Genomic DNA, 27,327 nt, shown 5'->3' on the forward strand with positions numbered 1-27,327 from the left:
TTCCCTCAGATTCTAATAGGTATACACAGATCCTTCCCTCAGATTCTAATAGGTATACACAGATCCTTCCCTCAGATTCTAATAGGTATACACAGATCCTTCCCTCAGATTCTAATAGGTATATACAGATCCTTCCCTCAGATTCTAATAGGTATATACAGATCCTTCCCTCAGATTTTGCAAAGGGAGGGCAGGAAACCACACACATGAAGACCACTGAATCTCTACAATAACCACGCATACAAAGCTCTGGAGGCTCCTCTGGGAGCTGGTCGGGGAAGCGTGGGCCCTGAATGACGGGTTTTCATAGTGAGGCTCTAGTAACATGGGCTGGCTGTTATAAATAACCTCCGAGCCAAATGAGTGGCTTATGCTTAGCAAATGTACACAATCTCACACCATGACTTGGAACATCTCTGGCTTACCTATGTTTTCCCCACCCTGATTTTTTTTTTCACTTTCCTTCTTTTCTAATAAAGCAGAGTAAAAATAAATAGCCACCAAATATAAGATACATAAACTAGACGAGGTTCAGAAAGCATCCTATGACAACTCAGAATGCACAGCCACTCTTAAGTGGGCACTGTGCTTGTCTGCACCTCTTTCTGTGTCTGGCATAACAGTGGAGCTTGGAGAGTCGTGTCTCAGCTATGTAGATATAGGGGAAGCATTATAGGACAGCTACTCCAGAAGCTGAGGCAGGAGGATCACAGGTTCCAGGAGTTCTTGGTCTATTAAATGTGTTCAAGATTGGTCTACGCAGCTTTGAAAGATCCTGTTTTAGAAGGTTAAAAAAAACAAAAGGTAGGGAGGAGGCTGGAAGTGTCACTCAGTGGTAGAGGGTTTGCTGAGCGTGATCGAGACCCTAAGTTCTGTTCTCAGTATTCTGCCACTCCTAAATGAAGAACACGAACAAGACAAAGACAAGTAACTAAAGAAAATAGTTCAATCTTGGCAGCTGGTTAAAATGAGGAAAGGATTGCAGGCTACAGAACAATATAAATTTGGATTTTCTAAAGTAAATTCTGCTTAAAAAGGAAAATATATATCATATTCTATTATGATTATATTATGTATAATCATAATATATTTTCATTATAGATATTTTACATATAGTATATACATATATTTATACATTTATAAATATACACATATGTGTATGTATACCTTATATGCATATACATATGAATGTGTTGTGAAACATGGCTTGGAGAAGAGACAACAGTGTTTTGGAGGCTCGTCTGAAAAAACCCAGGCAGGACAGTTGTAGAAGAGGTGCGGGCAGCTAACTTGTGAGCAAGAGTGTCCATGAACAGAACGGGAGTGGTGGAAGCAATATAAACATGAACAGACCTCGCTAATCTGGGACTTTCAGTAAGCGATGAACCAAGCGGGACCTAGCGACTTTTAACCAGGCACGATGAGAAATGTTGGAAATAAATTATCCTATTTCACTCGCTCAACATCCTATGCAGTCGGTGTTGTCTAGTTATCCTGTGTTCGTGGGACAGGAAGAGGATGAGAGCGTGCAGCTAGGGGCTTTGATCATGAATCTACAGTACTGTTTCATTTTGAGCTAAAAATGCCCAGGGCTGCAATAATGACGCCGGCCACCAGGGGGCAGCGACCCTTTAACCTTCGGGCGCCCATCTCACAGCGACAGTGACTGGGTTATCGCGGCTCGAGGGCGAGCGCGACCGAAGGGACTGGAGACTCGAGCTCCTCCAGCGCTCTGTAAACCCAATTCCCCAGCCTTCGCCACTTAAGCTAGCTCCACCATCACCCGGAGGACGCATTAGCCTTGCAAAGCCTCCGCCGGCCCGGGCCTCACCCCGTCCAGAAGGAGGATGCGCCCTGCGCAGGAGCTGGTGGTGAAAAACTCTTCCCGCGAGTTCAGGAGCTCCACCACCTCCACCGCGTCCTCGTCCACGCTGCCCTTGCGGCTAAGGTCCGCCTTGCTCAGACTCTGCGCCTTCCACCGGCCGAACTCCGCGCTGCGGTCCATGAGCGAGCGAGCGAGCTGGGGTCGGCTCTCTTTGCTCTGGAATGCGCCTTCTTCTCCATGGGCGCAGCCATATTGCCGCCACGGTGGCCGGAGAGGACCAAAGTTTCCTATTAGCGCAACCAGGAGCAAGACGTGCGTCGCCAGACGTAAAGGCGTAACTCGAGAGGGGGAGCTTAGCGAAGTTAGAGAAAGCCCGCCCACCTCTTTTCCCACAGACCTTCTGGAGTTTACGAGGTTTTGATTCCTACTCTAGAGGAGGGTAAGTCACCCAGGACCGCAAGCAAGCTCCTACTCTTGTCTGCCGGGAGACTTTTTCTTTCTTTCTTTCAAGTTCTAGGCTCCAGGAGAACTGCACAGCAGGCGGCCGGTGGCTCAGACTGGGATAACTGCCTGCTGATGCCTGGGGATTTCTGCTGCCACCATGGCACTCGCGCCCCAACTCCGGGTTCACAACTCCCCAGGTGCAGGTAGAGGAGCTCTGTGTTCTGTCCTCCAGTGTGTATGCAGTGGGCGTCGTTATTCCTATTTTTAGACATAGTGGCACCCACCTACAGTAGTCTTCAAAAGAAAGAAGAGAGACCTAGAGAGAGTCAGAGACAGAGGGACACAGAGAGGGACAGAGTTAGAAAAACCTAATACATTGTTAACTACATCTTGCGCATTTACAGTTCCCAGAGTTCCTGCTTCAGTCTTGTGACCAGAAAAGACCTGTTAATGATTGAAAGTGCAGAGGCCACTGTGTGGACTTCGTGTCCACCTCGAGCCCCTGAAGCCACCATAACTCCCTGCTGGCTCCTGCCCTAGGGAATGCAGCTTGTAGCAAGCGCCATTCTCTCACACTGGAGCGGGGCCTGCCCTGTCCATGAGATGCTGCAGGGGTACAGAGTGATTTGTGTGAAAGCAAGACCATGACATCATATAGCCAGAAGACTTGAACTGGATACTTTAATTTTCATCATTTATTCATGTTTCCAAGTTAATAGTAAGCCACATGCTTCCATGAGCCATTCTGGAACGGTGGCAGTACATTTTATAACTATGGGGCCTTCTTTTTAACCTTCATTTAAAACTATCTCTAGAATTTTATTTTATTTTGCTCTTTTTTTCTACATCGTGTGTATGCCTGGTGCACTCAGAGGACAGATGAGGGTATTGGATCTCCTGGGACTGGAGTTAGAATAGGTTTTGAGCCTGAGCCACCAAGTTGGTGCTGGAAATCCAAATGAAGCCCTCAGCAAGAGGATAACAAGTGTTCCTTGCCGCTAGCCCTAACCTTGGCCCTCTGCACTTCATTAGTAATATGTCTTTCCTCTTGAGTTTGAGAGTTGACTCACTAACTCTATGTTAAGATATACTTCTAACATATTCCCTACCCCTTTAACTTTCATTTAAACCAATGAATGAGTTTCAATCAGTCTAGAGGAGGAATTTTTAACTGTGTATGTCCTAGAAATAAAAAGTAAAATAAAAATAAAACAAGGTACTATAAACAGTTTTCACAACATATATATGATAGATAGAAAAGCCCATTTAAACCATAGCATAGTTAACAAACCAAAGAAACTTGGCATGCTGTTGCATGTACTAGGGAAGTTGAGGCAGGGGAGTTATCCAGAGCTCCAGACCAACCTGGTCTATGAACTGAGTTCTGGGTTAGCCTGGACTACAGTGTGAGATGCTCCAAAGTGGCAGAAAGCTCTTCCTTGTCCAGTGTGAGACCATGAGTAACAATAAAGCTTACATTGTTGCAGCCAATCCCCACAGGTAGCCTAGGCTAGACAACCTATACCATCAGGGTAGATTAGCTTTCCCTGTAGAACCATGTCTTTTATGTTTCTACTGTATTTCCCAATTTGTAGGCATTTGAAGAATACCCAAGTGGACGCCTTTATTAGATAATATATGCCCCAGCCTATAGCTTGGTGACATTTCATACCCAATTGCTCATACATTCCAGAATTCATTTCAGAGGCATGAAGGACAATCTATGCCAACATTTCCAAAAGTGAAGTCGGAAGATTCTAAGTTAAGGAAAACAAAATCAGCCAACTTTTAAGGCACTGAACTTGGGTTCTAGCCCTGCTGTGACCTCTGTGACCTGCCAGGGTTTCTGAACCTCTTCTAACAAAGGTAAAGGTCGTCTCCTTCGTAAAAGGAAGGCTGGCATTTTAGTTCTGCATAGCAACTTTTCCCTTTTGTCTTTTGTAAAGACAATAAAATGAATGGAGATTAAAAAACTATGCTTTTTAAGGAAAAGCTCACTATTATGAAGGCTTAAGTTCATAACTGCTGTTAGTATATCATCCTATTTTATTCTTGTGGTTCTTGTCAGGAGCCATCGAGGAAAGGGGACCTTCCTGGAGGCTTATGATGGCTGAGCTCTGAGAGGCAAGCTCTCAAGAGGCTTCATCTCTGGGTTGCTTCCTGCAGCTGATATGCCTTTCCGGTCATAGATGATCTAAGGGTTCCTGGGCATCACCCACTCTATTGAGCAGATTTCGTATAGATCAACCTAAAGATGAACTTTCATGAATTAATGCTGTTTAGATGAATTAATGATTTCATGGAATTCCTGATTTGATTCAAATCATTTTGGGAAGAAAGCTTTAAGATGGTTTTAGTTGTTTTGCTAGAAATAAGAAAGTTAGAATCAGGAATAGAATGTGCCCACTCCTCAGAATAGTAAGTAAAGACTGCATAATAAAAGATACAATGAGCTTTTAAAATTACACTAAAAAGAGAAAATAGGCTTGGGACAAATTTGTGTTCAAGGAAAAATATTCAGGTCCAAGGATGAAGCCACAGGTGTGCACTATGATCAGGCAAGGGCATGTAAAAACTTTGAACTTATAGTGAGCTTATCGTATAAAACACTGCATTGAACTTGTTACCGATACCTTTCCGTAACTCCCCTTTTATGTAACATTTTATCTATAAGGTAATTCTTTCTTAGAGAACTTTTTGTCTAAAAGTATAAAAAGTCTGACAGCAATAAAGGAAGGTGGTGCAACACACACATTTTCTGGTGTGTGTGTGTGTTGTTTGTGTGAGGGACTTCTCTCTGGTTCAAAAAGCAGTTAAGGAGCTCTGAGCCTCTTACCTGGCCAGCCAGGGGCTCCCCACTCACTCTCCAGAGAGAGGAGCACTAACAATAAACCCTTTCACTTAATTCTTGCTGCTGAAGAGCATGAGTTAGTCCACCAGGAACTGAGTTAGAGAGGGTTCTCAGTGCTGGTTCTCAGTGCTGGTTCAAGCATGGCATTAAAAAAGAGTTATTTTTTAAAGCATTTTCACAGCGCTTATTTAAGCACAGAGAGTTAAAGAGAAAAAGGAGCCTGCTGGGGGCCAGCTCTAGCTGTCCTTTCTGGTTGTCTCTTGAAGGTAGCTGAGGGGGAAGGGTGTCGTTGGGCTTGCGAGATATTTAGGGTTGCCTTTATTATAATAAAAAGTTTATCTGTCTTAAGTCTAAGTCACATTCCTATGGTAGCTGACCTGCCTGTCTGAGTTGTTCTGAGGCCAGAAAACTTCAAGTCTCTGGCCGTTAGCACCTCATAGTAAAACAGCAGGGGATTAGGTAAAGTCGCCTTTGCTCTGTCTCTGCAGGGACTGCTGCTCTAACTCCCAACCTGCTAGTTGAAGTCACCTGAAGAAAAGGGGACACTTTGAAAAGTGATTTTTAGGTTGTATTTCTAAATTCTTTCTAAAAACTTCTTCTCTTGCTCTCTAAAACCTTTTCCAAAAAAAGTTTTCTCTGAAAAAGTTCTTTTCCTAATCCTGCTCTCTCCTTCTGCTCTGATAGAAGGATGGCCTTGCTTTCCATACAATATAACCTTTCTTAGTCTTTTGTACCTTTTCTAGGAGAATAGATCACACGGTTTATCCAAGCATCCTTGTTGTTTTCAAAAAAGTTCCCTAGAAGTTCAAACATAAATTCAAATCATAAATTGAACAAGAAGTATACAATAGAGAATGTTTGCATGCATATCCATTAAGAGTAATTATTTGGCTGAACATTATCTGTCCTAGCTCTACAGGTTTATGGAGAGTTAAAGATGCAACTAAGTTATTAAAGTTTTGTATAGAAAAACCCAGTCAACATGTTATCTTATGTCCTTGCAAATATAATAAATCTTTGGTTCTCTTTTATGACCTTTGGTTAATTGTTTTATAACCTCTTGGAATGTGTTCTAAGTTGTAAATGTCTGCTTTCTATCTCAGAGGCAATTAAATTGAAGACTGGCAGAGTTCTCCTTGCAGTGTGATATCAGAAAGGACTTAATGGCAGTCCTATTATAAACGATCTTAATAATTACTAGTGTAATTTTAGGAATTCTTATAGAATCGTTGTTAAGAACTAAGACATCATCTACTTGTCTATATAGCATCACTATAAGACAGTAAGTACATCGTCCTTGATCTGCAGAAATCTGCTCAGAGGATAGGCTAATACCTAGTGATTGTTATATATGTTTAATAAGAACAGGAAAAGCACACTAATAGCAGGAATCTTTCCTCAGATGTAATCTTGGCCTTGCCTAAAGGAGTCAATCTGTCATAGCTTTATAGTCTATGATAGAGCTATCTCAGGAAGATCACCTGCTAGTTTTTAGCTTCTTTTAGATGGCTCCTGGCAGAAACCAGCAGTTTTCAGCCACAGAATAAGCAAGAGAGTGTGAACTTTCCAGAAGCCATCAGCTTCTAGCCCTCAGTACAGTTGAAGAGAGTTACAAGGCCAGAGAGCCATCAGGCTTTTGGCCTTCATTCAACTCCGTGTTCCACCTCAGCTCTGAACCCCAGAATGCTGGGGCTAGCCCCCTGCAGATTCCCTTTGATACAGTGAGAGTGTTATGAAGCAGATGATGACACTGTGATTGAGTTCAGAGGTAATGAGTGCAGGCTGGAGCCATCAGAATGCAAAGGCTCAGTGGGGAATGAGATTAAGAGAAGCAAAGGGTGGCTGGTGCTGCCAGGACCAGGCTGCCTCTCTGCAGAATCAGGATAAAGTGTGTGTGTGTGCTCACGCTCGCGTGTGCATTGGGGGTGAGGGGCTGATCTCCTAGACCCAGGACAGAGTGAAGAGAAGTCTCAGCCTTTTCCCCTCTCTCCCTTCCTCTTCTTCTACCCCCCAGAATGTAAGAAAATAAATGAGTTAGCAACAAGCTACAGACCCTGCTTTAGAACAATATTGATTTTATTATTACAATAATCTTTTGAGGCTAATAATGATGTCTGCTGGAAAGACAGATACATATGGGAAATAGATGAGGAGGCAGTAAATAGAAACGGAAAATGGAACAAACAGAGTGAAGTGAGGTGGCACATGCCTGTAATCACAACATCAAGATGCAGAGGCTGCATGTTTGCAAGTGGGAGGCCAGTGTCCGCTACATATCGTGTTCAAGACCAACTAGACCCACATAGCCAGACCCTTTCTCAAAAAAGCCCAAAGTCAGGATGTAGATCCTGGGTGTAGATGCTTGGCCTGCTTAGGGGCTACGGCACAGCAATGAGAGGAAACAAAGAAGGGAAAAAATGAAAAGAGGAGTTAAATATCTCGTGTGTGTGTGTGTGTCTGTGTGTGTATGTGTCTGTGTGTGTGTGTGTCTGTGTGTGTGTGTCTGTGTGTGTGTCTGTGTATGTGTGTGTGTCTGTGTGTGTGTGTGTCTGTGTGTGTGTGTGTCTGTGTGTGTGTGTGTGTGTGTGTCTGTGTGCAGTTCATAGCAGCCTTACATTTAGCACAGTGATTTACTATTGAAAAGTGCTATTGTCTGAGCTGTGGCCTGCAGCAGAAAGCCATGATGACTTACTTAGAGCAGACCCTCAGACCCTTGAGGTCACGATTGTTGACTGTTGATGTTCCCTCACAGAAGGATGGGGGTCTTTGCACCTGCACTTGACCTCTTAGGTCCAGAAGGTGCTAGGTTATTTAGAAGGTAGAGGGTTACCTGGAGAGGGTTTCCATCTATCCGGCCATGGGGAAGTTCTTGCCCATGCTGGGTGAGACTTTCCAGTGGTGTGGTTGGTTTGGAGTCATCTTCACCCCTGTAAGTAACCCCTCACCTGTAAGCCTTACAACCTTGCCTGAGCCAGAGACTGGGGAGTTGTACTTTGTTTTGTTGCTGAGAGCACATAAGGATGTGGGGGGCATTAGTGTTTTGTCTGACTTGTTTTCTGGACTGGATAGAAAACTTTTTTTTCTCAGGTTTTGAGTTTTGTGTCTCAAACACCTCCTAGGTAGCAGCAGAATCTAACTATTTGATTTGATTTATTTAAAGAAATTATGATAGTTAACATTATGGACATACAGCTAAAACCAGTTCATCACATCTACCGGTATGATGTTTCCAGTTACATAATCTCATCTGCTAATTAGCTTTGCTTTTCTTAGCATTTATTTTTAACTACCTTTTATCTTCCTTATAATAGGGTAACAGAAAAGTTTCTGGGCCATTGTTATGTATAAACCGGTGCACTAATTTTTAACTTTCAGTTTTCTTTCTCCTTTTGTTACAAGGAACTATGGAGGGGCTGTGAGACAGTTCAGCAGGTAAAGGCATTTGCCACCAAACCTAGCCACCTCCGTTTGGTCTCTGTGACCCACATAACTCCTGTTTGTTCTCTGCCTCTACACCTGTGCCTTGGCTTGTGTCCATACCTCCTTTCACACATGCATGCACATATAAACAAATGTGATTTAAAAAAAACTGCAGGAAGTCTGTTTCTATAACCTGATAAATTTAAAACACTTAGTGCTAAGAGGAAAAAGGAAATACCACAATTCAGTACAATTCAACCTAAATACAGTTAGCAAATATACAAAAATAATTGCACACATTGCTCTTAAATGCATATAAACACACTCACCAATTACTAGCATTGGATTTATGGTGCTAATTGATTCTTGAAAGCGATGCCCAGAGGTAGTCTGGAGGATGAGCGCAATAGGCTTCGGTTATATCTATAGTGCTTTAGGTTATTAAAAGATTAATGTGTTAAAGCTAGGCATAAATGTGTTTATTCCTTGTTTCTCTGTTATGTTTGCCACACTTCATAATCTGACTAAAGATCCCTAAATCTAATGTTAGTTCATAACATTTCTAAGGCACTGCAACCCAAGCTTATACAAAAGGAAACATCTTGTATTGGTCCAGATGTTTTTATTTGCATGTTTGACTCCCTTGTTGAAGGCAGTGAGTCCTCACAGGAAGTCCTATGGAGTAGTTTGCTTTGTAGCTGACGGGTTTTTGAGATGAAAGGTCCTCACAAATGAAGGGAGATCAGTGGGAAGCTCCTGGCTTAAATTGTTGTCTGAAAAATTATTTGATCTGCTTCCTCTTGGGGGGAGAGAAAGAACAGTGATAGCCTAGAAACAATATGATAATATGTTAATTCGTCTTAGCCTCTAGGTCGCCATGGCAACTGGACAGAAGTTGATGAGGGCTATTCGAGTGTTTGAATTTGGTGGACCAGAAGTGCTGAAGCTCCAGTCGGATGTGGTCGTGCCTGTTCCACAGAGCCATCAGGTGGATACAATCATTGCCATGGCTGACCAGAGCAGGGGCACAGTGAGCTACAGTTACTGAAACAGGGCAGTGTTCTCCTGTCTGTGTGAACCCTGAAAAAGTAAGGCACATGATACTTAGTGAAGTAGACACTTGAAAAAGAATAACTTCTGGCTACAAAGTTTCTGATGTGGAAAATCAGCTCTGTAGCATAATAACAGAATCTTACTGGTATCATGGGAGCTCTGCGTAAGTTCTGCTGGTGGGAAAGTAGTTTTCCTCTGCACCAATGCTCGCTCACATTATACTTAAGGGAATTCAGCTGTGCAATTTAATTGTCTCTAGTGACTTTTATCAATATCTTTTGGACTCAAGTTGTATACACTTATTAAGGCACGTTCTATATCCCTTAGTCTAATATCCTTTGACGGCCTAATATGATTTTTTAAAAATTTTATTCATAGCTCATCTTTCCAGGTTCATTTCTTATCACCCTCTCAGAGATTTTAATAATCTTAAGTTTACCCCGTTTCCCCAAGAGACTCTCACGCCATCTTTGTACATATCTCCCCAATGAGCAAGAGCTCAGACGGAACAGGAACCTGAAGATGGAGCTGATGCAGAGGCCATGGAGGAGTTCTGCTTGCTGGCTTGCTCCTCATTCTTGCTCGGCCTGCTTTCTTACAGCACCCAGGACCACCAGTCTAGGGGTGGCATGGCCGACAGTGGGCCTTACACGTCAGTCACTAATCCAGGCCTACCTATAGTCCTATCTTGTTTGTGCATTTTCTCAATTGAGGTCCCTTCCACTCAGATGACTATAGCTTGTGTCAAGTTGATATAGAATTAGCCAGCATAATTCACCTGTGGTGAGCTTGACGAACAAACACATTACTGTTAAGCCACAACCTTTCTTGTTCATCCCCAAGACCACAAATTAATGTCAGCATCACGTTATGAAATATTTTGCAAACTCAAAAAGTCCTGCAATCTTTAATAATTCAAACACTTTAAAAATCCAAAGTCTATGTAAAACTTAAAAACTTCAAAAAAGTGGAGCATCTTTTGGGTATATGCCCAGGAGTAGTGGTCTTCAGGTAGGGTTCTTACCAATTTTGGGAGGAAGCACCAGACTGATTTCCAGAGTGGTTGTACCAGCTTACAATCCCACGAGCAATGGAGGAGTGTTCCTCTTTCTCCACACCCTGAACAGCGTCTCAACCTTACTTCCTACTGCATGCAGACTTAGAACACAGGCTTGCTAGAGACAGGGGCTGGCTTGGTCTTGCTTTATTGTCTTGGTTTCTCCAATTCCATCAGTTTCCACACAGCACTATTGTAAGGCATTGTTTCAGTGCTCTGTGCAAACTGACGAGTGTTGTCATTACAGGTCCTAATCAAAGTCCACGCCTGCGGTGTCAACCCCGTAGAGACATACATTCGCTCTGGGACCTACAGTCGAAAACCTGCCCTACCCTACACTCCGGGCTCTGATGTGGCTGGGATCATAGAATCTGTTGGAGACAATGTGTCTGCTTTCAAGGTATCCCATTCTTAATTGTTTCTATTTAGACTGAGTAGCCTTTTCTGAAGCTGAACTTTATCTTTAAAGGCTTTGAGAAACACTGCACATTTGCTGGTACTTGGGGGATTCCTAGTCAAAAAGAAAGCCGTGGTCCCTTTGGTCTGATAGAAATGTGTGAGTGACGGAAACAAACAGGGAGATGACAGATGGACAGCTTTTGTCCTGCACAGTCAGGATGTTTTAATTTCCTTTCACAAAATAAAGGGAAGGTTAACTCTTTTGGAGGGTGATAAAAATGTGTGCATATGCCAAGACTCTGCAGTTTTGGAGTCCAAATTAGGACTATGATCGCGGCTGTCCTTACTCTTCTGCCACAAGACATGCCTGGTGTGGGTAGTGCCTTTGTAGCATATTTATAATACCTTCTTTCCTCATAATTTCTCAACCTGCTTAACCTTGGCACCATATTTGTCAAAATTGGGCTGAATTAGAGAAACTTAACTTGCCCCTGTGCAGGGAGTGGGCAGATTCCTGCAGCTTTTTGCTTCTCTGTCTTAGCATTCTGGTTTCTGTCCCCACAGCATCTCTAGATGGTTTTTGTCAATGCCACTGATGGTCTCTAGACTCCCAGAGTGAATGGACCCTTTTGTGTTATTATCTGTCTTAACTTCACAGTGACATTTGGAACTCTCAGTCACTTAACATTTTCTTAAACAAAACCAAAACCAAAATCCAACATTCACTTTGGTTTCTGCCACACCGTCTGTCTTGCCGTCCTTCCTCCGAGCGTCCTTTGTTTTATGCTTGCTCTTTGGATTTTCTCCCAATCCTGTTGCCTCTAGCCTTCAATCCCATCAGACCTCTGTTCTTCTTTCATTCTTCTTTCACAGTAATCCACAGCCACAGGTAACCTCTATTTCCTTTCCCATACCCAATGTCTCTAGCTTAGAGTATTCAGCTAAGAACTGGTACTGTCTACAGTGTACTCACATCCAAGCCCAGTTTGTATGTTACAGTAGTGACTCTTGAGTGCTTAATAGTCCTGTGCATCTAGCTGTTCCCTTCCTAGACAGAGCAGGTGTATGATATATCCATCATTACAGACTCTTCTCTTCAGGAAGGGCTGTGTCCTTCTGGTCATCCCTCAGTATAGAGGGATATTAATTCAGCAACATGATCACTCTGGATGAAATACAGACATGCCCTTAGCACACACCTTCGGTTTCTCTGGCTGGGCCAGATAGGCCCTAAGTATGAAATTTAATCCCAAACAATGAAGGCAAAGTTAGTTTGCAGAAGGAAGCACCCATGTTTGAAAGTGATGTCTGATTGAGTGGCAGAAAAGTAATGAATCAGAAAGATTTGACAGAATAGGATATGCCCAACTCTAATGAGAACCAAGAGGAAAGAAAGGTGACTGAAGAGAGAGCAGCAGCTGGGAGTGAGGGGAAGCAATTGTATAGAAACAGGTTGCAGAGACAGAAAAAAAGCTAGACACATGAATACAGAACAAGCCAGAGAATGAGAAGGAGCCAGATTAGAACATATTGCCAGTTAGTATGAGGCCAAGCAGGGCAGTTCAATCCAAAGTTGAAAGAAACCTTAAGTCAGTCAGCATTTGAATAGCTGAGTTGACCAGTCAGCCAGAACCAGAATGAACTAGAAAGGGTGAGCTTATTCTGCAATATGTCATAGGCTGAAAACATTCTAGGTCTAGACTAGGCTCAGGTTAGCAGCTGGAAATTACCTCGGGTGAATAAAACTTACATTTGTACCCTAGGAGGCCCTTCCTCGGTCTATCAAAAGCTGAGATCATCTGTGCCCACTGAGGTCGTCTTGGTGACACCTGCTGTTTGAGGCTCATCTCAGTTCTGGCACCACTCTCCCTCTCCTTTCCCTGTGGTTGCTATCTGTAGCTTAGTTCAGGTTGTCTCACCTATTGAAGTAACCCAGTGACCTGGAGTTTATAGACATATGCTACCTTCTCTCCTGCTCCTGGGCTCCTAACTCTAGAAAGCTTCATCTAGCTCTCACATCTATTGCTTATGGGCTTTGGTGTTGATGACTGTGAGGTGGGACTGTTGCAACTCCTTACACTCTTGTCTCCCTCTCCTTCTCTGCTGCTGCTTTCTTCAGAACTGAACTGCTCTTCTCTGTGCGCCCCCTGCTCTCTCAGGGCTGGGTCTGGGTCTGAGTGTGCGTGTGCATCTGCGTGTGCCTGTGCCTGTGTCTGTGTCTGTCTGTGTCTGTGTCTGTGTCTGTGTCTGTGTCTGTGTCTGTGTCTGTGTCTGTGTCTGTGTCTGTGTCTGTGTCTGTGTCTGTGTCTGTGTCTGNCTGTGTCTGTGTCTGTGTCTGTGTCTGTGTCTGTGTCTGTGTCTGTGTCTGTGTCTGTGTCTGTGTCTGTGTCTGTGTCTGTGTCTGTGTCTGTGTCCGTGCTGTTTCTGCTACTTGGCAGGATGGCTCTGAAGCATAAATACAGCTTCTGAGGCTCCTGGACCCCTGTTTGGTTCCTTTCCACGTTATTTCTGGCAGCGACTGTGTGCTGCATATACGATACCTACCTACTATTTGGAGTATGCACTGAAGTTTCCAGAAAATAACCCCCCATCCCATGTTAATATTTGCAGCGCCTGGGCTACATTATCTTGGTCTGTCTTTAGGCCCTGCTAATAGTCATCCATTGCTCACCTCTTTGTTTGACCTAATATCCATCTTTGTGACTATTAGCTAAATCCTTTGGGACTGCACACATAGACCACAAACTTCCACCAACCCCAATGCTAAGATTATCATCAGACACCATTTGAAGCCTATAGCAGCAAATTCTTTGCTTTCCTGTAACTCCCTCCCATGATATTTCCAGGAATGCATTTGAAAAGGGCCTTGATTTATGCCTGCCTTTGTTCTTTTACTTAGTGAACCTGTTAACACTTGGGAATACAGCATTTGAGCTGACTTGAATCCCTGCACCCAGGCTATGGCTGCAGAATAAGCCCTACTCCCTTTGCGGCAAGAGCGATGGCTTGCATGAGCAGGAGGAGATGCTCGGCCTGGCTCAGCATTTGCTCTTAGCTGCCTCCTTTGCCCCCAGGCTTCCTTCATTGTTTCCTATACATCTTCTTCTAAAGATGTAGGCCAGGTGTTCAGATGGCCAGCTTGTCCATGGCCAGAGTGCAGCAGGTGACCATTAACAGAGTGCTTTGTGTCTTGCTCTGAGAGGTAATGGGATCTGCTTGGTTCTTCATACTATTTTGACTTGTTGTTTAGTTGGAGGAAACTATGGTATCCTCATCTGTTCTGGGGATGAGCACACATCTTCCCGGGGTCACCGTGATGCTTATGTGGAAGGACACAGCACTGAGCTCAGGAAGTGCTCAGCTGAACTGCTGTAGCCTTCCCAGTGTCCTCATGCAGCTGAGGGGTGTCTTCTGGTGTCCTTGTCTCCTTCAGCGCTTCTGTTCTTATGGTTCCTCTTGATAGAGATTCACTGTTACAGCTGTGCTTGTGAGACACTGAGCTGGAGACATCCACATGGAAATGATGATTTCTCAGTGGAAGCTGGCACTGTCAAGGTCCCAGCCATCTTGGAATGAGTGTCTCTTACCGTAAGCTGGCACTGTGAAGGTCCCAGCCGTCTTAGCCCAGTTGGAATCTCTTTTTCAGAAAGGCGACAGGGTCTTCAGCTACAACACCGTCTCTGGTGGCTACTCGGAATTTGCTCTTGCAGCAGATGACACTGTCTACCCCCTGCCCAAGACACTGGACTTCAGGCAGGGGGCCGCCCTGGGGATCCCGTACTTCACGGCCTGCCGAGCTCTGTTCCACAGGTGAGGTGGCACTCTGAGTTTACAGCCTCTCTGCCTGGACTGTGTATGGCTGCTTGCTGCTAGCCATTTGCGATTAAGCATTCGGGGTCATGCCAATCACAGAGGACACAGACGTTTGATCATTTTGAGAAGAAAGAGAAAATTAGTCCTTTGAATGAAGATCATTTTCACAAAACATGGGAGTCAGGAAGGAGATAGGAGACTCTGAGGAAAATGTGTATCTTTGTCTTGGTCACTGTTTTATTGCTGTGAAGAGACACCATGACCATGGCAACGCTTACAAGGGAAAGTGTTTAATTGGGGGCTTGCGTACAGTTTCGGAGGTGTAGCCCATTATCAGCATAGCAGAGAACGTGGCAGGCATGATGCTGAAGAAGTAGCTGGGAGAGATATCCTGACCCACAGCAGCGAGAATGAGCCTGGGCTTGGCTTGGGTTCTTGAAATCTCCACGCCCAACCCAGTGACACTTCCTCCAACAAGGCCACACCCACCCCACTGAGGCCACACCTCCTAATCCTTGTAATCCTGTCAAATAGTGCCACACCCTGGTCACTGAGCATTCAAACATATTAGCCTGGGGGGCTGGGGAAGCATTCTTTTGTTGATTTTTGAGACAGGGTATCTCTATGAATCCCTGGCTGTCCTGCAACTCACTCTGTAGACCAGGCTGGCCTCAAAGCCAGAGCTCTGCCTTCTGAGTTCTGGGATTAAAGGTGTACACTACCACCTGGCTAGGGGACCATTCTTATTCAAACCACCATAGTGCTACTTTTCTATTACTGTGACAATGACCCCATGACCAAGGCAACTTATAGAAGAAAGAGGATATATCGTCTATATCAGGCCTTACGATTTCATATATCATCTATATCAGGCCTTACAGTTTTAGAGGGCGAACTATGGTGGAAGCAGGCCTTCAGGCATGGTGCTAGAGCAGTATCTGAGAGCTTCCATCTGAACCATAGCTGTGAGGCAGAGAGTGGGGGAGGAGAAAAGGGAGGGAGAAGAAGAAGAAAGAGAGAGAGAGAGAGAGAGAGAGAGATCTTTTTAAACTGCCAAACCCGCCCTCAGTGACACTTCTCCACAAAGCCACACCTCCTAACCCTAAACTGTCCCACCCTGGAGACCAAGTATTGAAATGCATGGACCATCCTCGTTCTGACCGCCATAGTCTTAGAGGAGGTTTTGATTTACTTCTTTTTCTGAAGGATCAGACAGACAGACGTGGTTGTGTTTAGAACCAAGAGGGAGGATGCAATGGAAGAGTAGAGGGATACAAATAGACCCTACATAGAGTTTAAATGATGAACTGAGATAGTGAATATCCAAACATGGATGGATAAAGGATGGAAAGGACTCCAATCCCAGGCAGCGACGGGCTTCAGAGTTTACAAGAAAGCCCAGCCATGAGACCTAGTAGAGTAAAGATGTAATTGTGGGAACATTTGTAGGTAGGAGACAGGATGTTGAAGAAGCCACCGGGAAACCATAAACAGGGATTGGAGCTAGTGTATTCTCATTCCAGAGTGAACAGATTCCCCCCAAAGGAGCCGTCTACCATGTCCCTGGGATGAGCTGGACCATAAGGCACCTAGTGGTGAAGGAAGGTTCATGTGTTTGAGCAGGGAAATGCTCCCCAGTATGGGGTGGTGTCTGTTCCTAGCATTCAGAGTCTAAAAGAATGTAGTAGTGTAGCACAGGAAAAAAGCCTGGGCATTTTAGGGTGTGGCCTGGGGGTCTTGGAGACTCTGCACAGCCTTGTTAGGAACCATTCAGAGTTGATTTTTAGAGGTGTGGAAAGGCAAGGCGTTGCTATTAGAACTGGTCAGAAGCAGCCCACCTGCTGCTACCCGAGTAATCCTGGACCACAGGATAATGGCTGATCTGCAGCAAACTGCTTGGGGACACTTGGGGATTTCTACCCTTGGGGACATATGAGCACGAGGGACTCCAGTTCCAGTTCACAAGTTCTACCAACACACAGGGACGGTAGCCTAAGCATTATAGTGTGATCCCCGTGCCCAACACAGCCTCAGGCAGGTGACAGATACCCAGTGGCATATCCCCAGTGGGTACTGCATAGACAGTCTGTGTTCATTGCAGCCGTGGGGGCCATCATTGAGTCTTGGGGTGAGAGGACATTTGGCTCCATGTTAGGATGCAGCATCTCTTTGGGTGTTAACATAAGCAAGGGTAGAAATCCCTCACCGATGATGGGATGGCAGCTCCTGGCTCTTCTGACCAAGAGCATGATTGCACCTCTGCTTTTTTCCTGCAGTGCCCGTGCTCGAGCTGGGGAAAGCGTTTTGGTTCATGGGGCCAGTGGAGGAGTGAGTATCCATTCTTCAACTTTGTATTCAAGCGAGCATGGAGTTATGGGTCTCACGTGATAGTTCTTGAAATCTCTGCACCATTTAAGTTTTCAATTTTAAAAATTTATTCTCCAAGGACTTCATTCATGCACTCTGTGTGACTGATTTTATCTCCCAGTATGCCCTTCCCAACTTCATGCTCTGTTCTTCTTCTTTTAAAATAACCCACTGTGTCTAAAAATCAGTGGTGCCCAGGTGAGAATCCGTCTGCAGGAGCTCAGGGTGCTCTTCCATCCCCAGCAGCCAGCAGTCACTCCTCCCTGGGGCAAGGCCTTGGGAGCCTGTCACCTGTCCATGCTGGGCTTCTGACATCGTACATGATGAAGTCATTTTGAAGAGCTGCACCACTCCCACCCACCCCCACCCCCCTTAATGCCACGAGGCTTTAAGATGTAGCTGCTAAGTAGAATCCGTGGCTGATGCATTTCTTACTTAATAAATTCAGCAGACCACCTCATAAAACAATGAAAGTGGTAGGTTTTCCACCTGTACTGGGAGTGCACCAAGACTGGCCTTGCCTCTGCCTTCACGTGGCATAGTTCTTAGAACTATGTGGCCTTTTAAGCTGTTCTAAACATTAACAGTAGTTGTTCCGTATTCCTTTAGGTAGCAAGATAAGGCTCATTAAACCTCTCATCCGGTGAGTGGTCAGCTTTCCTGCTATCCGGGTTCCCTATTGTGCCAACAGGCTCACACTTTGATGGTAACCGAAGGGTGCACGGTATATAGCTGTGTCCTCAACATCACAACCCAAGGCTGAAAGTGTTACTAGATGGGGAAAGGACCTAAGCCCTCTAAGGAATTCCAGGCCTAGCATTGTCAGACTCCTCAAGCATCTCACTGCTGGTCATTCTGGAGGGAGCATGGAGGAGAAGCCAGAGCTGTGCATTTGGAATTCACTAAGCCAGCACAGAGAGACACTGCAAATGCTGGAGACAAAACCAAGGGCCTGTGGAGGGATGGCTCACCTCCAGGGAGCTGGGTGTTCTGGGGACCACATGGAAAGGAGTAACTCATTACCCAGCATGCCCCACAAAATGATGATGGCGTCCTGACAGTATGGCTCTGCCTCTGACAGTGGCCAGGTAACTCAAAAAGTCAGGCTGCCGTGTGTGTCTACAGAGATGAGCTTTCTTATGCCACATCTGGCTTCCTCAGCGAGTCAGAGATCAATCTGCAGGGATTTCACGCATCAGACTATTTACCAAAGAAAGCCCAAAGTTGTCTCTGTAGGGCTTGAAAAGACAGCTAAACTCATTGTTAACCATCTCCAAAGGCTGGTTTTGGATGAGTTCAATTTAATCTAATAACCGAAGGTTTGAAACACACGTGTTTATTTAAATTGCTATGGTTGTTCTAAGAGCCTTGTGCTCTGTAGAGAAGAGAGATGTTCGTACAGTGGAGAGAGAGGGTTTAGAGGAAATCCCTTTACACTCCTGTAGAAAGCCCTGCCACTTCAAAGGGATTGGTTTGCTTTTTTAAAAGGTAAAATCCAAACTGCTGGGTTTTGGAGCTGGCTGAGTCTGCTAAATCCTGGCTGGACGGGACAGGCTGGCGGCCCATGTGTGAATCGCCTCTGATCCTACTGCCCTATCAGAGGGAGACAGAACACTGGCTTTTGCCTGGCTTGTGTTTGTGCTTTCCGTCCTCATTTAATCCACATTCTTGCTGGATTATGTTGTGGGTTTAATATGGCGTGGATTTGCGAACATAGCCATTGTCCCAGTATATTGGTGGGTGAGTCTCATTTTAGTGTTCGTGAATAGATTGGAGAGAAATAACTGGCAGAAAATGCCATGCAATCTCCTGAAAAAATATTGTGAGTCTAATCATTGGCAAGAAAACAGTAGCCAGAACCCTTTAGAAAACTGAGAGACTATGCTCAAAGGAGAGCTTTAGGTGACATGTTTGCATTAGGTCTGTGCCTTAAAATGTGATTTTATTAGCATCGTAGTTTTACTAGAAAGGTTCAGTTATTGGGGTCAACTGCAGTGACCCCACAGTACATTGCTCCTCCTGATTGGCTGGCTGTATCCTTCCTTACATAGGGTCCGGCATACTTGCTTTGGTTAGATTATAGAATGCCTGGCAGAGCCTCATCCACTGCATGGGCCTTCAGTCCATGGGTTGCTTCAGCCCAGGAGGGGCAGGGCTGCCGCTATCCAGTGGGTTTCTCGAATTTCCCACTATAATTATTTCTCCTGCCTTACCCAATTCTATTGGCCTTCCAGATCATAGTTTCTTTACTTTTAAATTGAGTTTTTTACATTTACTTTGTTTGTCTGTGCAAGCTTGTGCTGATCAGAGGACAGTTTGCCTGACTTGGTTCCCAGATGGTTGCTGACTTTTGGCTTGGTGGAAAGGAGCCCAGCCTACGACCCTGTCAGTTAATGCTCTGTGTGAACTGCGTTGGGTTAGAATATTCAGCTTTAAAAGGATGGTCTGGTATGAGAGGAGACATGCTCAAAGTTGGCCTCTGGCCTCTACATGTACACTGGGCACATATGGCAGCATACTCACATGCCCCGCCCCCCCCTGAATCCTTGATTTTTAAAAACTACTAGTGAATCGCTGCCTTGAGTTTCATTGAAAAATAATGCACTAAATTTTGGCTAAGGAGTAAAATAGAATTTTCAACAATTTCTGAAGTAGGCCCAAACATGCCTGCCACTTTAACATTTATATAATTTGATAAATATTACCCTTGATGCTCATAAAGTCAAGAGTAATGGGTCAGACTCTGAGATTGCTGATTCATATGTATGTTTCATGTGTCTATAATACCTAATATACAAAATCCAGATAAACAGTGGTCTGGTAGAAAGTGTTGAAGAAGTCCTGGTCTGCATTTGAAACTGATCCGTAACAGGAAATAACAGCCAATCATGGCAGCTCATGGTTGGAACCCAGCACTTGCAGGGACTAAGGCACCATGAGTTCAGGCCAGCCTGGGCTACATAATGAGCTTACAGGGACTAAGGCACCATGAGTTCAGGCCAGCCTGGGCTACATAATGAGCTTGCAGGGACTAAGACACCATGAGTTCGGGCCAACCTGGGCTACATACTGAGCTTCTCAGAAGAAAAAGAAGTTTCTGAGCATTTATTTTCTTTTCAAGAAGTGAGTGCTTTTCTCAATTTGACTCTGAATAAAACTGGGGATAGAAAAACCTTAATACAAACCGCTGTGGGAAAGGGTTTTGTTTCCAATGAAGAAAGAGGGTAAATAGCTGAAGTTAGAAACTCCATGCCCTGCTCTGGGCCAGCAGTCATCTACAGGGTCATTTTACACCATCTCGACTTCCTGGCTGTATATTTGTCAGGTCTAGCAGGGTCTTTGCCTGATTCCAGAGTCTAAAGCTGCTGCCACTCCTTGCGAGCTTAGGCTCTCCACACCACCATGGCTCTCAGTGTTGTCCAGAGCCTCTACCTTGCCATGACCTTGGCCATCAGTCTCCACTGGGCCGTGAGCTTGGTCCTTGAGCCACACCATCCTTCTTGATGCCTTTTGAGCACCCCGAGCGTGTTCCCACTCTACCCTTCCCTTTACCACCTGCACCCTCGGGACAGGGATTGCCTGGATTTCCCCTCTACCCCCACTCCCACCCCTTTTCTCCTCATTTTGTCCAGGTCACCTTTCCTGATGGCTTAGACAGCCCCTCTCCATAGCTCTAACCCTGGGTGTTTTGGTGGTTTTCTTATTTTCCCCAGTACTTTCTGTTGACTTCACTCATTTGTTAATTCACATCACCTGTTTTCTCTTTGGAATGTAATTTTTTTTTTTACATTAAGTCCATGGGCAGAGCCTATATCTCTAACTTACACAATAGAGGCCTTATGCTTGTTATAAAGAATGTATTATTTAATTGGTTAAATAAAGCCAGGGAGAAGCGTCAAGGCAATCTTTAAAGGCTGTACCTCCTGTACAAAGAGTGTATTAGCAGCTGCCCTGCTGCAGTAGTTAATGGTCATGGGCTGCAGTGTGGCTTGTCCTGCTACAGTAGTTAGTGGTCATGGGCTGCAGTGTGGTTTGGCCTGCTCTGCTGTATGAGACTTGCTCAAGGCTGATGTATTTCAGAGCTTACAGTTCCTCATCGGCATAGCACTGACAGTGATGGAGAACTCAGCAAGCTCTGTGAGGTATGCTGAGCACGGCATTGGGAGAATGATTCTTTCCTTCAGGAAAGTTCAACACTAGAGCAGCGGTCCTCAGCCTTCCTAACGCTGTGACCCTTTCATACTATAATGACCCCCAACTGTAAAATCATTTTCATTGTTACTTTATAATTGTAGCTTTGCTACTGTTATGAATTGTAACATAAACATATGTGTTCCTGATGGTCTTAGGTGACTGTTGTAAAGGGACCATGACCCATAGGCTAAGAACCACTGCACTAGTGAGATCCACACTTCCCTGTGGGCACTGGCTGCTTCCAGGGAATGTGGAGACTATGTGATGTCAGGGTTATGTTTTGTCTTTCAGGTTGGATTGGCTACATGCCAGATTGCCAGAGCTCATGGCTTAAAGGTTTTGGGCACAGCTGGTTCTGAGGAAGGAAAAAAGCTTGTTCTGCAAAACGGAGCCCACGAAGTGTTTAATCACAAAGAAGCCAACTATATTGATAAAATCAAGGTACACTTTTCTACAGTTTAAGAAGGTCAAACTTTGCTTCTGGGAGACTCACTTGGCTTTAAAAATAAGTCACTTTAACAACTGCCTTCTTAATGAGTTAACATGATTTTGCTTAGTAAGTAACATTGTTTCTGTTTTCATATCTATATGTTCTCTCACCCCTATACATGTTTTAATTGATTTAAAAGAACAGGCATCTAGTTTGTCCAGATTTTGCTGTCATGCTTGTAATACGCTTATGTATTAAATGAGACAGAGCCTTTCTAAAGTCAATTGAAAGATCCCGTTGTAAATAAAGCTTGCAGCTACAAGATGCTCATAGTGCAGTTGTTAAGGATGTGAAATTCCCATTGCACTCGAGGTTCCCAGAATTACAAACCAGATGTACCTATCCAGGAAAGATGCTGCTTGCTAATGGGGTCCTTGGGGAGGGATTACCACTATTCCACCCACCACAGTGAGGCACATTCAGTTAGTGTTGCTTACCATACAGTTCACACAGGATCTTATCTGTCTGTCTGGTTTGCCTGGCAAGTGCTCAGCCTTTGACTTCTGTCCACCGCTCACCTGAATCCTGAAGTCCTTATTTATATATCACTGATAATGGAACCAGCACTCACTCCCTTGCTCATCCTCAAAAGCACTGTCCTAAGGTAGGACAATGAGAATTTTGCAGGCATGGAGTGCCTTAAGGAGGTCAATATCCAAGGAAGAAGAATGTGTGCATGGGGGTATTTCCACCATACCACCTTGCCAAAAAAAAAAAAAAAAAAAATGCCAGTCAGAGCTCTGACCTGTGCCATGCAGAAGGAGCTGGCTCCTGGTGCTCAGTGCTGATGCGGTTCTCAGGCGTGTCTGAGCTGAGAGAAGACTGGTTACTGGGGAAAATTGCTGCTTGTTTCTTCAGCATATGACTTTAGGCCACAAGGGTGACTCCTTCACTTACCTGCTGGCTTCTGCTTTTTCTTGATCTCAGGAATCTTCTTCAGGTCTCTCCACTCCGCTCTCCTCTCCCATCCCCTCATCCCCTCGTCCCATCTCTTCTTCCCATGCCTAACTTCTAGAAACACCAGGCTTCACTGCTCCCTTGCCCCTCTCTCCCAGTGCAGCTCTGCCTGTGTGTGCTCTGACATTCACAGTGGCTGCGTCTCTGGTGAGTGGAGAGTTCTTGTGTCCAGGCTGCTCTGTGTCTGTCCTTATCCTAAGGAGCGTGAGATCTTGATTGGATCTCTTGAAACTGTCTGTCTCCCTGCTCACTGGCTTCACTGTTAACCTTCTCCTGTCTTCCTGCACACTGGCTTTACTAGTAACCTCCTCTTCTTCACATTATTTTATGTTGTGTATCTTTGTGTCTGTGTGTCTTTATGCCCTTTGTTGGCTCTATCGCCTGAGTTCCATCTCTGTGTCACTAGCCTAGCAGTCCTTGGCACTCACCTGTTACCCTGACAGGAACCCTTATATCATTGTCTATGGCTGTTTTCAAATTGTGTGTGTGTGTGCGTGTGTTAAGTGTGTGTGTGTGTGTGTGTGTGTGTGTGTGTGTGTGTATGTGCATGTGCACCTATGCATGGATGTGTGGAGGGCAAGGGTTCACCTTGATGTCATCCTTTGTCACCTCCACTTTTTTTCTGAGACAAGGCCTCTCAGTGAACCTGGAACTCACCCCTCCCTGGAGACTTCCTGGCTAGCAGGACCGGGATCTATGCATCTCTGCCCCCAGCTCTGGGATTCCAGCTTCCTCTGTGGTGCTGGATCTGGAGAAGCCTGTGAGCGGGCACTTTACCCTGTGCTGTCTCCGCATGAGCTTTGCTTATGCCCATTTAAATCAGCTTCTCCTGGCTGCCCTCCAGTCACCCACCCCCTTTACTCTGCCAGTTTCACCCCTTGACAAGGCTCTCTCCAGTTCCTGTCCTCTGTTATTTAAGCCTCCGTTCCCCCTGGCCTGATGAGTGTTACTGAGCTCAGAGTTGCTCAGTCCACTCTGTTCCTAGAGATACCTGTCCCTTTAAATATCTGTACCAAGAAATAACTGAAATGGAGCTCTGTTCAAAGAGGAATTTTAACTTTCCTGTCTGTTGTTGAGCTTCTAGTACCTAAAACACTGAATTAATGAACACCTGAAAAATAAAACCAAACCAAAACCCAAATACGGAGTTCTTTACCTAACATGCTGTTCTGCATGTTTTGCAGCCTGTAATAGTTTGCATTTTCCTCTTCCCACAACGTTGCAGTGTGAGGAAGCATTCCCCAAAGGCCCTTGTGTGTCATTTTTCCTTCATTTTCCTACATCAATTACAGTGCCTGGTTTAAGTACTCATTACTTAGAATGTTATATACATCTAATGCAAAATAATTATAACATTGCTGGATCTTTAAGAACCAGTTTAAAATGTTGAGAACCAACCCAACAGTGCAGACAGAAAGAATCAGTATATCAAGCAAATGATAGACCACCTATAACACAACTTGATATGCACACAGGCAGACATACACACCACACCCACCCACAAATACACATCCACAGCCCCCAACCCCCACACAGGTACCCATCCGAACACCACAGATATCCACTCATAGACACGCACGCACACGCGCGCACCACACACTAATCCATACAAATTTGACCTGACCACGGTATCGTATCCAATGTTTCTGAGTTGGTACAGTAGAGAGTGTGACTGGTCACTTTGTAATTAGATTACTTTAAAACATGCACTGTTGGTTCTGATGTGTGCTTTAGAGAAGTGGTTTTACCAACTCTCGCCTTCATCTTGTTCTTTTATCACGCAGACGTCTGTTGGTGACAAGGACCAGGGGGTTGATGTGATTATCGAGATGCTGGCAAATGAGAACCTTAGCAATGATCTGAAGCTTCTGTCCCACGGAGGACGGGTCGTTGTAAGTATGACCTCAGCACCGTGACTTTCACCAGGGCTCAAGCTCGGTTTACAGCAACCTTCAACTGTGTACCTGTTGTTTCCATGGTAGGTTGTTGGCTGTCGAGGTCCCATTGAGATAAACCCAAGGGACACCATGGCAAAAGAAACAAGCATCACTGGGGTCTCTCTCTTTTCAACCACCAAGGTAAGGAAGGGATGGTTCTGACTGTGCTAGACAGCAGACTGACAGTTTAAGTCATGCCAAGCTAGGTCACCTGACTGGAGAGGTGGCTCGTGAGAGCTGCAGTATGGAGAGGGAGCACTAGTCAGTTACAGCTGTGTCAAGACGGTATTTCGTACACTAGCACTGTCCCAGGCATATGCGAATGACAGAGAATTCAAGTGTGGATCTGGGAAAACTGCCAATCTTCATACTTGCAAGGGGACCTTTTGGGTCATGTGGTCCACTGCCAAGAAACAAATAACTATAATAAACACACACTTTTGTTTTTTTCCAATCCCTTTCCTCTAGGAGGAATTTCAACAATTCGCAGGCATTCTCCAAACAGGAGTAGAAAAAGGTTGGGTGAAACCTGTGATAGGTTCTGAGTATCCGTTGGAGAAAGCAGCCCAGGCCCACGAAGATATCATTCACGGCAGTGGGAAGACGGGGAAAATGATTCTCCTCTTATGAGACCTGTGTCACGAGGACACCTTCTTCCTCAAGTCTCTGCTGCACCATCTTTAAACAGTGTTATTTGATTGAGGTTCATGTATTAAAAACACGACTTTAGGGAGTAGACACAGTGAGTGACGTAATTGCAGAGAGCAGGTGTGCCCAATGGGGTCTGCATGCGTCACAAAACTCTTTTGTTCCTTTTTCTTCATTTTCTTAGTTTGGTTGGATGTTTTTGTTTTGTGCTTGAGACGGGATCATTCTCTGTAGTTCATGCTGGCCCTGAACTCACAGTGATCTTTCTGCCTCGGCCGTCCAAGTGCTGGGATAATCACTAGTCATGCACACTACCACACACAGCTTCATCTCAGACCTTCTTGTCTGATTAAGTTCATACCTTTGAATAAAATGTACAAGTTCAAAATGGTCCTCTACTGACCTTCCTGGGCTCCCAAGCCTGCTACTCTTTAGGGAGTCACCTGCCCCCTCAGCCATGGCTGTCTTGGGCCCTGAAGACTTCCTGGGCTGAAAAACATCCTTTTAAAACTAATGTCATCTCAGTCTGTAAGCTTCTGGGAAGGGCAAAAATGAGCAACACTTGGGAGACCTACCAGTCAGTTTTCCTAACATTTTTGAGAATATCAGAATACTGCATGCCGGTCACCAGCCACCTATAGTCTGGGAGGTCAGCAGCCTTATCCTGGGTCTGTGGTCTTCAGAACAGTCACCCATCAAATGCTTCATGGTCACTTACAGTTTGCTGTATATGTGGCATGAGTCTCCTAGTTTCACTTAAAATTGTAAGTTCACAAATTTAACACATTAAGAACTGTCTGCTTTGGTTTTCATAGTATCTTAACCTGGAGTAAATTGTGTAGAACACTGAAGCCCTTGTCTGTCTCGTGTGTATAACACAAACCTCATTTCTGCATAGCTCCTGACCCTGTGTCCTTCTTACACCTGCTCGATCCTGGAATTCTTTTAGACTAAATGGAAGGACAGCCTTTTAGAAATCTCACACCAGCATCATGTCCAAGGAGGTAGTGGTCGGTTACTCACTTTTAGTAGTGGTTGGTGACTCACTTTTGGTGTGCTTTTCTTCACATCCTCCCATTTCTACACCCCGCCCCCACCCCCACCCATTTCCACATCCTTCTGTTTCACATTGTGTGGTGGATTGTCTTGTTTCATTTGTTCTGTAGGTAGAGTAGCAGGTTGTAGTCTGAAGATGGACCCTTGCTAAATAGTGAGTAGACGTCATTCCTCATGTATTTGGGGGATAGCCACTGATGGCTTGAGGTGTTTGCTGTAATCATAGCAGTTTAGCTATTAACATGGTCTATGCTCAGCCACCATTTATCTTACTGGTTAACTGTCCTATAAAATAACACTTTAGCAAAGTTTCAGGGAGACAATATCTTATATCCTTAGAGTGGGGCTGTAAGCACTTCCTACATGGAGGGCTCTTTCTTGTGTAAAAAGATAAAGATGTGATGATTGAATGAACAGCTTGACCTGTCTGCACACTTGCCTTGTGAATGGGAGCTAACACACACAGACCCCATGAACTGTTGTTGATTGGTTCTAATGCTACTTGTGTCCCCCAAATTACTGGAAACATCTGCATGTAAGATGCTGAGGGTCCCTGCCCCCACCTGGTTCTGATTGGCAAACAGAGTTGCTGATGGCCATTGGCTGGGCAGGGAGACAGAGGTGGGACTTTAGACTTTGCAGACAAAGGAACTCAGGGAAGAAGAAGGATTTAGTGCTGCCATGTCAGGGAAGCAGAAGGACCAGGCTTGAGACTGCCAACATGTAAGAGTTGGGAATCATGGCTTGCCCAGGAGGGCTGTAGGCCTAGGTACGGGGCAGCCAGGATGGAATATGGGTTTTAGTAAGTAATAATTC

The 27,327-nt window shown here is 44.9% G+C and overlaps 2 protein-coding genes across 7 annotated transcripts in view; one reads left to right on the plus strand and one right to left on the minus strand.

Annotated features, from left to right (window-relative positions):
• Tyw3 (tRNA-yW synthesizing protein 3 homolog) overlaps positions 1 to 2,105 on the minus strand; it is a 17,726-nt gene extending 15,621 nt beyond the window's left edge. Inside the window, exon 1 of one of the 3 annotated variants that reach the window (XM_029475100.1) lies at positions 1,832 to 2,102. In XM_029475100.1, the coding sequence (XP_029330960.1) occupies positions 1,832 to 2,005 (174 nt within the window). In that variant the 5' untranslated portion in view covers positions 2,006 to 2,102. Of the gene's footprint in view, positions 1 to 1,831 lie in introns of all 3 variants that reach the window. The other 2 variants (XM_021158470.2, XM_029475101.1) reach the window with 2 other exon arrangements.
• A 60-nt stretch (positions 2,106 to 2,165) lies between these two features.
• Positions 2,166 to 26,306, plus strand: Cryz (crystallin zeta). 4 transcript variants are annotated; one of them, XM_021158468.2, is made up of 10 exons: positions 2,177 to 2,264; positions 8,520 to 8,552; positions 9,405 to 9,528; positions 10,898 to 11,050; positions 14,696 to 14,859; positions 17,139 to 17,190; positions 21,715 to 21,864; positions 24,655 to 24,762; positions 24,853 to 24,948; positions 25,276 to 26,306. In XM_021158468.2, exons 3-10 carry the CDS (start codon positions 9,418 to 9,420, stop codon positions 25,435 to 25,437), a joined length of 996 nt encoding a protein of 331 aa, XP_021014127.1. In that variant the 5' UTR covers positions 2,177 to 2,264; positions 8,520 to 8,552; positions 9,405 to 9,417; the 3' UTR covers positions 25,438 to 26,306. The 4 variants fall into 4 exon arrangements, with proteins under 4 accessions (XP_021014126.1, XP_021014127.1, XP_029330958.1 ...); XM_029475098.1 differs by lacking the exon at positions 2,177 to 2,264 and adding an exon at positions 2,347 to 2,472; XM_021158467.2 differs by lacking the exon at positions 8,520 to 8,552 and having other exon boundaries at positions 2,166 to 2,264.
• Positions 26,307 to 27,327: the final 1,021 nt, after the last annotated feature.

This window comes from Mus caroli, chromosome 3, assembly GCF_900094665.2.
Source record: "Mus caroli chromosome 3, CAROLI_EIJ_v1.1, whole genome shotgun sequence".
In the NCBI taxonomy this organism is placed as follows: domain Eukaryota; kingdom Metazoa; phylum Chordata; class Mammalia; order Rodentia; family Muridae; genus Mus; species Mus caroli.

Bases quoted from the DNA above. Each gene is read 5' to 3' on its own strand.
- Cryz (XM_021158467.2), top strand. From the start codon at position 9,418: ATGGCAACTGGACAGAAGTTGATGAGGGCTATTCGAGTGTTTGAATTT. The intron at 24,763-24,852 runs GTAAGTATGACC...TTTCCATGGTAG, and splicing joins CCCACGGAGGACGGGTCGTT to GTTGTTGGCTGTCGAGGTCC. The intron at 24,949-25,275 runs GTAAGGAAGGGA...CCTTTCCTCTAG, and splicing joins CTCTCTTTTCAACCACCAAG to GAGGAATTTCAACAATTCGC.